The sequence below is a fragment of the Anomalospiza imberbis genome, chromosome 28, assembly GCF_031753505.1.
Source record: "Anomalospiza imberbis isolate Cuckoo-Finch-1a 21T00152 chromosome 28, ASM3175350v1, whole genome shotgun sequence".
In the NCBI taxonomy this organism is placed as follows: Eukaryota; Metazoa; Chordata; class Aves; order Passeriformes; family Viduidae; genus Anomalospiza; species Anomalospiza imberbis.
In genome coordinates, this window is record NC_089708.1 from 1,478,330 (window position 1) to 1,490,610 (window position 12,281).

The 12,281-nt window shown below is 38.6% G+C and overlaps 1 protein-coding gene across 2 annotated transcripts in view; it reads left to right on the top strand.

The window, feature by feature from the left end:
• The window catches only part of XPO7 (exportin 7), an 81,591-nt gene that overhangs the window by 23,925 nt on the left and 45,385 nt on the right, over positions 1-12,281 (top strand). For both annotated transcript variants that reach the window (XM_068174579.1, XM_068174578.1), the window contains 4 exons: positions 2,686-2,751; positions 7,641-7,745; positions 11,513-11,678; positions 12,195-12,268. In XM_068174579.1, coding sequence (XP_068030680.1) covers positions 2,686-2,751; positions 7,641-7,745; positions 11,513-11,678; positions 12,195-12,268 — 411 coding nt within the window. The remainder of the gene's footprint in view (positions 1-2,685; positions 2,752-7,640; positions 7,746-11,512; positions 11,679-12,194; positions 12,269-12,281) is intronic.

Here is a 12,281-nt window from a genome sequence, read left to right on the forward strand (position 1 = left end):
AATCCAGCAAAATCCACCTGAAATCCACCCAAATTCACCCAAATCCAGAAAAATCCACCCAAATCCACCCCAAATCCACCCGCCAAATCCAGCAAAATCCGCCCAAAATCCAGCCAAACCCTGCAAAATCCAGCCAAATCCAGCCAAAATCCAGCAAAATCCACCCAAAAGCCACAAAAAATCCAGCAAATCCAGAAAAATCCAGCCAAATCCAGCAAAATCCACCCAAAAGCCACAAAAAAATCCAGTAAAAATCCAGCAAAATCCAGCCAAATCCAGCAAAATCCAGTAAAATCCACCCAAAATCCAGCAAAGTCCACCCAAATCCACCCAAAATCACCCAAATCCAGCCAAATCCAGTAAAACCCAACAAAATCCACTCAAATCCAGTAAAACCCAACAAAATCCAGCAAAATCTTGAAAATCCAGTAAAATCCACCCAAATCCACCCAAATCCAGTAAACCCAACAAAATCCACCAAAATCCAGCAAAATCCTGAAAATCCAGTAAAATCCACCCAAATCCAGCCAAATCCAGTAAAACGCAACAAAATCCACCCAAATCCAGCAAAATCCACACAAATCCACCCCAAATCCACCCCAAATTCACCAAATCCACCCAAATTCACCCAAATCCAGCCAAATCCAGTAAAACCCAACAAAATCCACCAAATCCAGGAGTTGGCAGGTGGCCCGTGGGAGTTGGGGCTCTTCCCTCGTGCAGTTTTCTGGGGGAAAACAGCTCCGTAAAATTCAGGGAATTGTCCCTGGATGCTCCCAGCTGCTTCCTGCAGGTCAGCTCCCCTCCTCAGAATTCCCTGCATTTCTTGCTTTGTTTTCCCTTTCCATCCAGGGGAATTCCCATTTAATATTTGGCCCCTTGAAAATTCAGGGAGCGGGGAATTGTTTCAGGAGCAGGGAATTGTTCCTGGGATCAGGGAATTGTTTCTAGGATCAGGGATTTGTTCCTGGGATCAGGGATTTGTTTCAGGAGCAGGGAATTGTTCCTGGGATCAGGGATTTGTTTCAGGATCAGGGATTTGTTTCTGGGATCAGGGATTTGTTTTAGGAGCAGGGAATTATTTCTAGGATCAGGGATTTGTTTCTGGGATCAGGGATTTGTTTCTGGGATCAGGGAATTGTTCCTGGGAGCAGGGATTTGTTTCAGGATCAGGGATTTGTTTCAGGGGCAGGGATTTGTTTTAGGAGCAGGGAATTTTTTTCCAGAAGCAGGGATTTGATTTTGGAAGCAGGGAATTGTTTCAGGAGCAGGGAATTTTTTCAGGGAGCAGGGAATTATTCCTGGGAGCAGGGAATTGTTTCTGGGATTAGGGATTTGTTTCTAGAATCAGGGATTTGTTTCTGGAATCAAGGATTTTTTTTCCAGGAGCAGGAGCAGGGATTTGTTTCAGGAGCAGGGATTTGTTCCTGTGAGCAGGAATTTCTTTCTGGGATCAGGGATTTGTTTCAGGGGCAGGGAATTTTTTTCCAGAAGCAGGGATTTGATTTTGGAAGCAGGGAATTGTTTCAGGAGCAGGGAATTTTTTCAGGGAGCAGGGAGTTATTCCTGGGAGCAGGGAATTATTTCTGGGAGCAGGGAATTGTTTCTGGGATTAGGGATTTGTTTCTAGAATCAGGGATTTGTTTCTGGAATCAAGGATTTTTTTCCAGGAGCAGGGATTTGTTTCAGGAGCAGGGAATTGTTCCTGGATGTTCCAACATTTAGGCTCCATCTTTTCCAATCTCAAATCCACCCCGTGGATGGGTAGAAAATCAAGGAATTTTTTACTTTGTTTTCCCTTTCCACCAAGGGGAATTCCCATTTAATATTTGGCCCCTTGAAAATTCAGGGAGCGGGGAATTGTTTCAGGAGCAGGGAATTATTTCTGGGAGCAGGGGATTGTTTCTGGAAGCCAGGATTTGTTTCAGGAGCAGGGAATTTTTTCCAGAAGCAGGGATTTGATTTTGGAAGCAGGGAATTGTTTCAGGAGCAGGGAATTTTTTCTGGGATCAGGGAATTGTTCCTGGGATCAGGGATTTGTTCCAGGGATCAGGGAATTGTTTCTGGGATCAGGGATTTATTTCTGGGATCAGGAATTTCTTTCTAGGATCAGGGATTTGTTTCAGGAGCAGGGATTTTTTTCAGGAACGGGGAATTTTTTCCAGGAGCAGGGAAGTGTTTCTGGAAGCCAGGATTTGTTTCAGGAGCAGGGATTTTTTTCCAGGAGCAGGGAATTGTTTCAGGAGCAGGGAATTTTTTCTGGGAGCCAGGGGTTTGTTTCTGGGAGCAGGGATTTGTTTCTGGGAGCAGGGAATTGTTTCTGGGAGCAGGGAATTATTTCTGGGATCGGGGATTTGTTTCCAGGAGCAGGGAATTTTTTCAGGGAGCAGGGAATTGTTCCTGGGATCAGGGATTTTTTTTCAGGAGCAGGGATTTGTTCCTGGATGCTCCAGCCTTTAGGCTCCATCTTTTCCACCCCGTGGATATTCCTGATATTTCTTTCACCTTCCTGCATTCACTGCCTCAAATCCACCTCCCAAAATCTCCCTGGTTTTTTTTTTGGTTTTTTTTGTTTGTTTTTTTTTTAATCACCATTAAGCTTTTCTCGCCAAGATTTTTTCCGAGGAAAAGACAAAAAAAAAAAAAAAAAAACCAAAGGAATTTTTCCAAACTTTGCCTCCCCAGGACAGCGTGGAGCACTGCATCATCGGAGTGACGATCCTGTCCCAGCTAACGAACGAAATTAACCAGGTGAGCGCTGGCGCCTTCCGCAGCGCCGCGAGTCGCCGGTTTTCCCGTTCCTCTCGTCGCGTCCTGCCTCCTCCGGGGATTTTTTTGGGAATTTCGCCGTCGGGGAGCTGCTGGGGAGGGGGTTTGTGTTGGCGGGGTTGGCTGTTGGCTCTCATCCCTGTCTGGGGTGGGATGCGGAGAGCGGCAGCCTCCAGGGCGTCCGGGTTTCATCGGCGCCTTCCGACCTTTCCATCTCCTGGAGCGGTTGGCTGGGATGGCAGGGGAAAAACCAGGAGGGATTGTTCAGGGAGGATCAGGGGATTTCCATGGATTTCCATGCTTTTCCACGATTTTTCCATGAATTTCCATGCTTTTCCATGGATTTCCATGCTTTTCAATGGATTTCCATGCATTTCCATGCTTTTCCACGGTTTTTCCATGGATTTCCATGCTTTTCAATGGATTTCCATGCTTTTCCATGGATTTCCATGCTTTTCCACGATTTTCCATGATTTTCCATGGATTTCCATGCTTTTCCATGCATTTCCATGGTTTTTCCATGGATTTCCATGCTTTTCATGCATTTTCCATGCTTTTCCATGATTTTTCCATGAATTTCCATACTTTTCCATGGATTCCATGCTTTTCAATGGATTTCCATGCATTTCCATGCTTTTCCACGGTTTTTCCATGGATTTCCATGCTTTTCAATGGATTTCCATGGATTTCCATGCTTTTCCACGGTTTTTCCATGGATTTCCGTGCTTTTCAATGGATTTTCCATGCATTTCCATGCTTTTCCACGGTTTTTTCCATGGATTTCCATGCTTTTCAATGGATTTCCATGCTTTTCCATGGATTTCCATGCTTTTCCACGATTTTCCATGATTTTCCATGGATTTCCATGCTTTTCCATGCATTCCCATGCTTTTCCACAGTTTTTCCATGGATTTCCACGCTTTTCCACGATTTTCCCATGGATTTACATGCTTTTCCGTGGATTTCCATGCTTTTCCATGGATTTTTCCGTGGATTTCCATGCTTTTCTGTGGATTTTCATGGTTTTCCTTGGATTTTCCATGCTTTTCAATGGATTTTCATGCATTTCCATGCTTTTCCACGATTTTTCCATGCATTTCTATGCTTTTCCATGGATTTCCATGCTGTTCCATGGATTTTTGCATGGATTTCCATGCTTTTCCGTGGATTTTCATGGTTTTCCATGGATTTTCCATGCTTTTCTGTGGATTTCCATGCTTTTCCATGCTTTTCTGTGGATTTCCATGCTTTTCCATGGATTTTTCCGTGGATTTCCATGCTTTTCCTTGGATTTTCATGGTTTTCCATGGATTTCCATGCTTTTCCATGGATTTCCATGCTTTTCCATGGATTTTCCGTGGATTTCCATGCTTTTCTATGGATTTTTCCATGGATTTCCATGCTTTTCTGTGGATTTTCATGGTTTTCCATGGATTTTCCATGCTTTTCAATGGATTTCCATGCTTTTCCACTGTTTTTCCATGGATTTCCATGCTTTTCCATGGATTTCCCATGATTTTCCATGGATTTTTCCATGGATTTCTATGCTTTTCCTTGGATTTCCATGGTTTTTCCATGGATTTCCATGCTTTTCCATGGATTTCTATGCTTTTCCATGGTTTTTCCATGGATTTTCCATGCTTTTCCATGGATTTTCCATGCTTTTCCATGGATTTCCCATGCTTTTCCATGGTTTTCCATGCTTTTCCATGGATTTTCTGTGGATTCCATGCTTTTCCATGGATTTCCCATGTTTTTCCATGGTTTGCCCATGGTTTTCCTATGGTTTTTCCATGGATTTCCATGCTTTTCTATGGATTTCCATGTTTTTCCATGGATTTCCATGCTTTTCCATGGATTTTCCATGGATTTTCCATGGATTTCCCATGCTTTTCCATGGATTTCCATGGTTTTCTGTCTTTTTCCCATGGATTTGCCATGCTTTTCCATGATTTCCCATGGATTTTCCATGGATTTACATGGTTTTCCATGGATTTTCTGCGGATTCCATGGTTTTCCATGGATTTCCATGCTTTTCTGTGGTTTTTCCATGGATTTCCATGCTTTTCCGTGGATTTCCTTGCTTTTCCATGGATTTTCCATGGATTTTTCCATGGATTTCCATGGTTTTTCTATGGTTTTCCATGGTTTTTCCTTGCTTTTCTATGGATTTTCCATGGATTTACATGGTTTTCCATGGATTTTCTGCGGATTCCATGGTTTTCCATGGATTTTTTTTCTTTTTTCCATGGTTTTTCAATGGTTTTCCATGGATTTTTTTTTTTCTTTTTGCCATGATTTTTCCATGAATTCCCATGATTTTCCCATGTTTTCCCTCAGTCAGGCAGACCCTGCTGGTCACGAGTGGAAAAATCTCTGATTTTCCCTTAAAAGCACCCAGGTGGAGAAAATACTTTGATTTTTGGGTCTCATTTCCTCGCTGACTCCAGACGTTCCTGGGATTTAATCCAGAGAAATCCTGGTGGGATCAATGGAAATCTCTGAGTTCTCCCAAATTTCAGCTTAATTTGGAAATTTTGGGGATTAAAACGTGAAAATTGGGGAATTTTGGGGATTAAAATGTGAAAAATTGGGAAATTTTGGGGATTAAAGCACCTGAGAAAATTGGGAAATTTTGGGGATTAAAACATGAAAAATTGGAAATTTTGGGGATTAAAATGTGAAAAAAATAGGAAATTTTGGGGATTAAAGGACCTGAGAAAAATGGAAGTTTTGGGGATTAAAATGTGAAAATTGGAAATGTTGAGGATTTAAAAGGGTAAAAAATGGGAAATTTTGGGGATTCGGTTTAAAAATTTAAAATTGGAACATTTCCTACTGCATATTTCTGCAGGAATTCTTCATCCCAGGCAGGGATTTTGCTGGGACTGGGGGGAAAAAATGGAATTTCTTCCTCGTTTTCCCAGTTCTATTGGGGGAAAAAAAGCTGAGTTTTGCTGTTGCCCGGAATTTCCAGCCTGGAAAATTCCTTCCAGTTCTAGACCAGGATTTTAATTGGGTTTTCCGGGGATTTTCCCGGCATTTTCTTGGGAATTTCCTGGGATTTTCCTGGGGTTTTCCCAGGATTTTCCAGGCATTTTCCCAGGATTTTCCCGGCATTTTCCCAGGATTTTCCTGCCATTTTCTTGTGTCTTTCCCGGGATTTTCCTGGCATTTTCCTGGGATATTCCTGGGATTCTCCCAGGTATTCTCCTGGGGATTTTCCCAGCATTTTCCTGGCAATTTCCCAGGATTTTCCCAGGATGTTCCAAGCATTTCCCTGGGATTTTCATGGGGTTCTCCTGGGGATTTTCCCGGCATTTCCCCGGGATTTTCATGGGATTCTCCTGGGATTTTCCCGGCATTTCCCCGGGATTTTCATGGGATTCTCCTGGGATTTTCCCGGCATTTCCCCGGGATTTTCATGGGCTTCTCCTGGGATTTTCCTGGCATTTCCCCGGGATTTTCCTGGGGTTCTCTTGGGATTTTCCCAGCATTTCCCGGGATTTTCCTGGGGTTCTCTTGGGATTTTCCTGGCATTTCCCCGGGATTTTCCTGGGGTTCTCTTGGGATTTTCCCAGCATTTCCCCGGGATTTTCCTGGGGTTCTCCTGGGACGTTCCCGGCATTTCCCCGGGATTTTCCTGGGGTTCTCCTGGGACGTTCCTGGCATTTCCCCGGGATTTTCCTGGGGTTTTCCTGGGGATTTTCCCGGCATTTCCCCCAGATTTTCATGGGATTCTCCTGGGGATTTTCCCAAGATGTTCCTGGCATTTACCTGGGACGTTCCCGGCATTTCCCGGGATTTTCCTGGGGTTCTCCTCGGATTTTCCTGGCATTTCCTGGGATTTTCATGGGGTTCTCCTGGGACGTTCCCGGCATTTCCCCGGGATTTTCATGGGATTCTTCTGGGATGTTCTTGGCATTTCCCCGGGATTTTCATGGGGTTCTCCTGGGGATTTTCCCCGGGATTTTCCTGGGGTTCTCCTGGGATGTTCCCAGCTTTTCCTCGGGATTTTCATGGGATTCTCCTGGGACGTTCTTGGCATTTCCCCGGGATTTTCATGGGGTTCTCCTGGGGATTTTCCCCGGGATTTTCATGGGGTTCTCCTGGGACGTTCCCAGCTTTTCCTCAGGATTTTCATGGGATTCTCCTGGGATGTTCTTGGCATTTCCCCGGGATTTTCATGGGGTTCTCTTGGGATTTTCCCCGGGATTTTCATGGGGTTCTCCTGGGACGTTCCCAGCTTTTCCTCGGGATTTTCATGGGATTCTCCTGGGATGTTCTTGGCATTTCCCCGGGATTTTCATGGGGTTCTCTTGGGATTTTCCCCGGGATTTTCCTGGGGTTCTCCTGGGATGTTCCCAGCTTTTCCTCGGGATTTTCATGGGATTCTCCTGGGATGTTCTTGGCATTTCCCCGGGATTTTCCTGGGGTTCTCTTGGGATTTTCCTGGCATTTCCCGGGATTTTCATGGGATTCTCCTGGGATGTTCTTGGCATTTCCCCGGGATTTTCCTGGGGTTCTCTTGGGATTTTCCTGGCATTTCCCGGGATTTTCATGGGATTCTCCTGGGATGTTCTTGGCATTTCCCCGGGATTTTCCTGGGGTTCTCCTGGGGATTTTCCCCGGGATTTTCCTGGGGTTCTCCTGGGATGTTCCCAGCTTTTCCTCGGGATTTTCATGGGATTCTCCTGGGATGTTCTTGGCATTTCCCCGGGATTTTCCTGGGGTTCTCATGGGATTTTCCTGGCATTTCCCGGGATTTTCCTGGGGTTCTCCTGGGATTTTCCCGGCATCCTCCCGGGATCCTCCGGGAACTGCCCTGGTTTTCCCGGCCCTTCCCGCCGTGACGCCGCTCCTCCCCGCAGGCCGACACCTCGCACCCGCTGACCAAGCACCGGAAGATCGCCTCGTCCTTCCGCGACTCCTCGCTCTTCGACATCTTCACCCTGTCCTGCAGCCTGCTGAAGCAGGTGAGCGCGGGGCCGGGGATGGGAGCGGGCTCCGACACCCGGGGATTGTCCCCAGAGCCGGCAGCGGGGCCGGCGGGTCCATGGCAGGAGCAGGAATGCCACGGGGTTTGCTCAGGCCACTGCGGCTGTAGGGGTTCAGCTGGGTCTAGGTACAAATTAGGTGTATAAATTGTACATAAATTATATATAAATTTTGTTTATAGATACAAAAATTTTATATATATATATATATAAAAATTATGTAAGTATGTATATGTGAGTGTATATCTATATAATAAATATAATATAATATAATATAATATAATATAATATAATATAATATAATATAATATAATTAATATAATATAATTAATATAATATAATATAACATAACATAATGTAACATAATATATTATATTATATTATATTATATTATTATATTATATTATATTATATTATATTATATAGTATAATATAATATATAGTATAATATAATGTGATAAAATATAATATGATATGATATAATTACTATATATTATATATATACACTATAGTGATATAACAGTGTGTGTGTGGTATGTATATTATAGTATATACATATAGTATGGATTATAGATTTGATGTCCGGAATATGTATGGAATAGGTTTTGTTTAGCTAAGTAGGGATTTATGGATTTAGGTGTGGGTAGGTAGAAATTATATATATAAATTATACATAAATTATATATATATATATACACATGTATATATATATGTATATGTATATATGTATATGTATGTCTATATATATGTATATATGTATATAAATTATACATAATATATATATATATAAAAATTATACATAAATTATATATATTTATATATGTATATATGTATGTGTATATATATGTATATATGTATATATATATGTAATATGTATATATATGGAAATATAATGCAATATAATAAATTATTACATTACATTTCATTACATTAACTATATTATACTATATTATATTGTATTATATTATATTTTATTTTATTATATTATATTTTATATGCATATATGTATACATATAGATACATATATGAATATATACACACATGTAGAGATATACACACATATATATGTATGTACACTCTAATTTATATTTCAAAAAATGTATATTGAGGTGTACAGAAATGATGTATATAAATTACAATTCAGGAGGGTTTATTCCCAAAGCAATCTATGTAATCAATAGGTTGATGGCAGGAGCAGGAATGCCACAGGGTTTGCTCAGGTCACTGCGGGTGTATGGGTTCAGCTGGGTGTAGGTACAAATTAGGTGTGTGTATATATATATATATAAATTATATATAAATTTTCTCTATATATAAATTATATATATATATATATATAATTTTTATATACATACACATATGTATATGTATGTATGTATATAAAAATTGTATGTAAGTTATGTATATATATAATTATATTTATAAAATTGTATATAAATTGTATATATATATATATATATATATAAATTATATACATGTATATATGTGTGTGTCTGTATATGTATATAATATAATATAATATAATATAATATAATATAATATAAGTATATAATATAATAGAATAGAATATGGTAGGATCGAATAGAATATAATGTAATGTAGCATAACATATTATATTATGTTATATTATGTTGTATTATATTATATTATATCATATCATATCATATCATATCATATCATATGTTAAAATAGTACAATAATTCAAATACAGTAATATATGTATAACCTAATAATATATTATATAATATTGTCTAATACAATATATATTATATTGTATTTTATTATACTATATATATACACATATAAATATACTAACTTATATTTCAATAAATATACATTTAGATGTACGTAAATTTTGTATATTAATTATAATAAAGGAGTTTTTTCCCAAAGAAATCAGTGTTAATAAATAGATTTTATTTCAAGAATATATATTAAATAGGTTTTTTTTAGGTAAGTATGTATGTATATATTTAGGTGTGTATATGTATTGAATATATATGTATATATGTGTGTGTGTGTATATATATATATAAAAGTGTTATATATATGTATACGTATATCTATATGTTTGTATAAAAATAAATATATATATATAATATTTATATATATATTTATAGATTTATATTTCAATAAATCGATATTTATATGTACAGAAATTATGTATATTACTTATAATTAATGAAGGTTTTTTCCCAAAGGAATCGATATTAATAAATAGATTTTATTTCAAGAATGGGCATTAAATAGGTTTTGTTTAGGTGAATGCATGTTTATATATTTATATACATTGTATATGTTTTTATGTTTATTTATATTTAGGTGGATATATTTGTAAAAATTATGTTTATATTTTTATACGTGTAAATTATCTATATATGTTTAAATGAATAGAGGTTAGCATATTTAAATATTTATGTTTAAAATATTTAAATTTTTTTCTATTTTTTCCTTTTTCTTTTTTCCTCTTTTTCTTTGTTTTTCCTTTTTTTCCTTTTTTCTTTTTTTCTCATTTTTTCCTTTCAACTTTTCCCCCTTTTTTCCCTTTTCCATTTTTCTTTTTTCCTTTTTTCTTTTTCTTTTTTGTTCCTTTTTTCCTTCTTTCTTCTTTTCTTTTTTTCCCTTTTTTTCTCTTTTTTCTTTTTTTCTTTTTCTCTTTTCCTTTTTTCCTTTTTTTCTTTGTTTTCCTTTCTTCCTTTTTTCTTTTCTTTTTTCTTTTTTTTTCTTTTTTCTTTTTTCCTTTTTCCTTTTATCTTTTTTCCCTTTTCCCTTTTTCTTTTTTTTTTTCCATTTTTCTTTTTCTGTTCTTTTTTTTTTTTCTTATTTTTCCTTTCTTCTTTTTTCCTTTTTTTCCCTTCCCCTTTTTCCCTTTTTTTCTTTTTTCTTTTTTCCTTTTTTTCTTTTTTTTCTTTTCTTTCCTTTTTCCTTTTTTTTTTCTTTTCCCTTTTTCTTTTTTCCTTTTTTTCCCTTTTTCCTTTTTTTCCTTTTTTCCTTTTTTCCTTTTTCATTCTTTTTCCTTTTATTCCCTTTTTCCTTTTCTTCCCTTTTTCTTTTTTCCTTTTCCCTTTTTTCCCTTCTTCCTTTTTCCCTTTTTTCTTTTTTCCTTTTTTACCTTTTTTCCCTTTTCCTCCTTTTTTCCTTTTTTCCTTTTTCCTTTTTCACCTTTTTTCCCTTTATCCTTTTTCATTTTCCCTTTTCCCTTCTTCCTTTTTTTCCTTTTTTTCCCTTTTTCTTTTTCCCTAATTCCTTTTTTCCCTTTTCCCTTTTTTCCCTTCTTCCTTTTTCCCTTTTTTCTTTTTTCCTTTTTTACCTTTTTTCCCTTTTCCTCCTTTTTTCCTTTTTTCCTTTTTCCTTTTTCACCTTTTTTCCCTTTATCCCTTTTTCATTTTCCCTTTTCCCTTCTTCCTTTTTTCCTTTTTTTCCCTTTTTCTTTTTCCCTATTTCCTTTTTTTCCTTTTCCCTTTTTTCCCTTCTTCCTTTTTCCCTTTTTTCTTTTTTCCTTTTTTCCCTTTTTTCCCTTTTCCTCCTTTTTTCCTTTTTTCCTTTTTCCTTTTTCACCTTTTTTCCCTTTATCCCTTTTCCATTTTCCCTTTTCCCTTCTTCCTTTTTTTCCTTTTTCCCTTTTTCTCCCTTTTCTCCCTTTTTTCCTTTTTTCCCCTTTCTCTCCTATTATTTTCCTTTTCTTTTCCTTTTCTTTTCCTTCTCTAATTTCCCCTTTTCCCTGCCTCCTCCGCCGCTTCCCCCAGGCTTCGGGGAAGAACCTGAACCTGAACGACGAGAGCCAGCACGGGCTGCTGATGCAGCTGCTCAAGCTCACCCACAACTGCCTGAACTTCGATTTCATCGGCACCTCCACGGACGAGTCCTCGGACGATCTTTGCACGGTGCAGATCCCAACCAGCTGGAGATCAGGTGATCCCACCTGGAGAACGTCCGCAATTCGGGATTTTCACAAATAAACCCCACTGAGCAAAAAAAAAAAACAACAAACAAACAAAAAAACCCCAAAACAACTCGTCCCTAAACCCACCGGGTTCATTTTTGGGCCGTTTTACGTTGGGTTTAAATCCCTTTTTCCCTTCTGGTATTTCACCTCTCGTTCCAACAACCGGGGAAAATGGATTTTTTAAAAAAAATCAGGGAATAATCTGGCAACTTTTCCCCGCATCCTGCTGTTCCCGGCAGGCATTTGACAGGCACAGATTGTGTTCTTAAAATACCTGCCTGTCGCTTCCTGCCAGTTCCAAGCCCCAGTGGGTGACTCCACTTCTAGGAAAGGCATTTGCCTCAAGAATACAAAATCCTGGGAGAAATCTTCTGGGGATTCTGGTGCTTTGGTGTGGCAAACCCACGCGCCGTGGGTGGTAAAAGAAGGATTAGACCTGTGGGGAGCTGTAAATGGAGGTCAAATCCTCTTTTCTCTTGCAGCGTTCTTGGATTCTTCGACCCTTCAGCTGTTTTTTGATCTTTATCATTCCATCCCTCCTTCATTTTCTCCTCTGGTAAGTTTGTTTT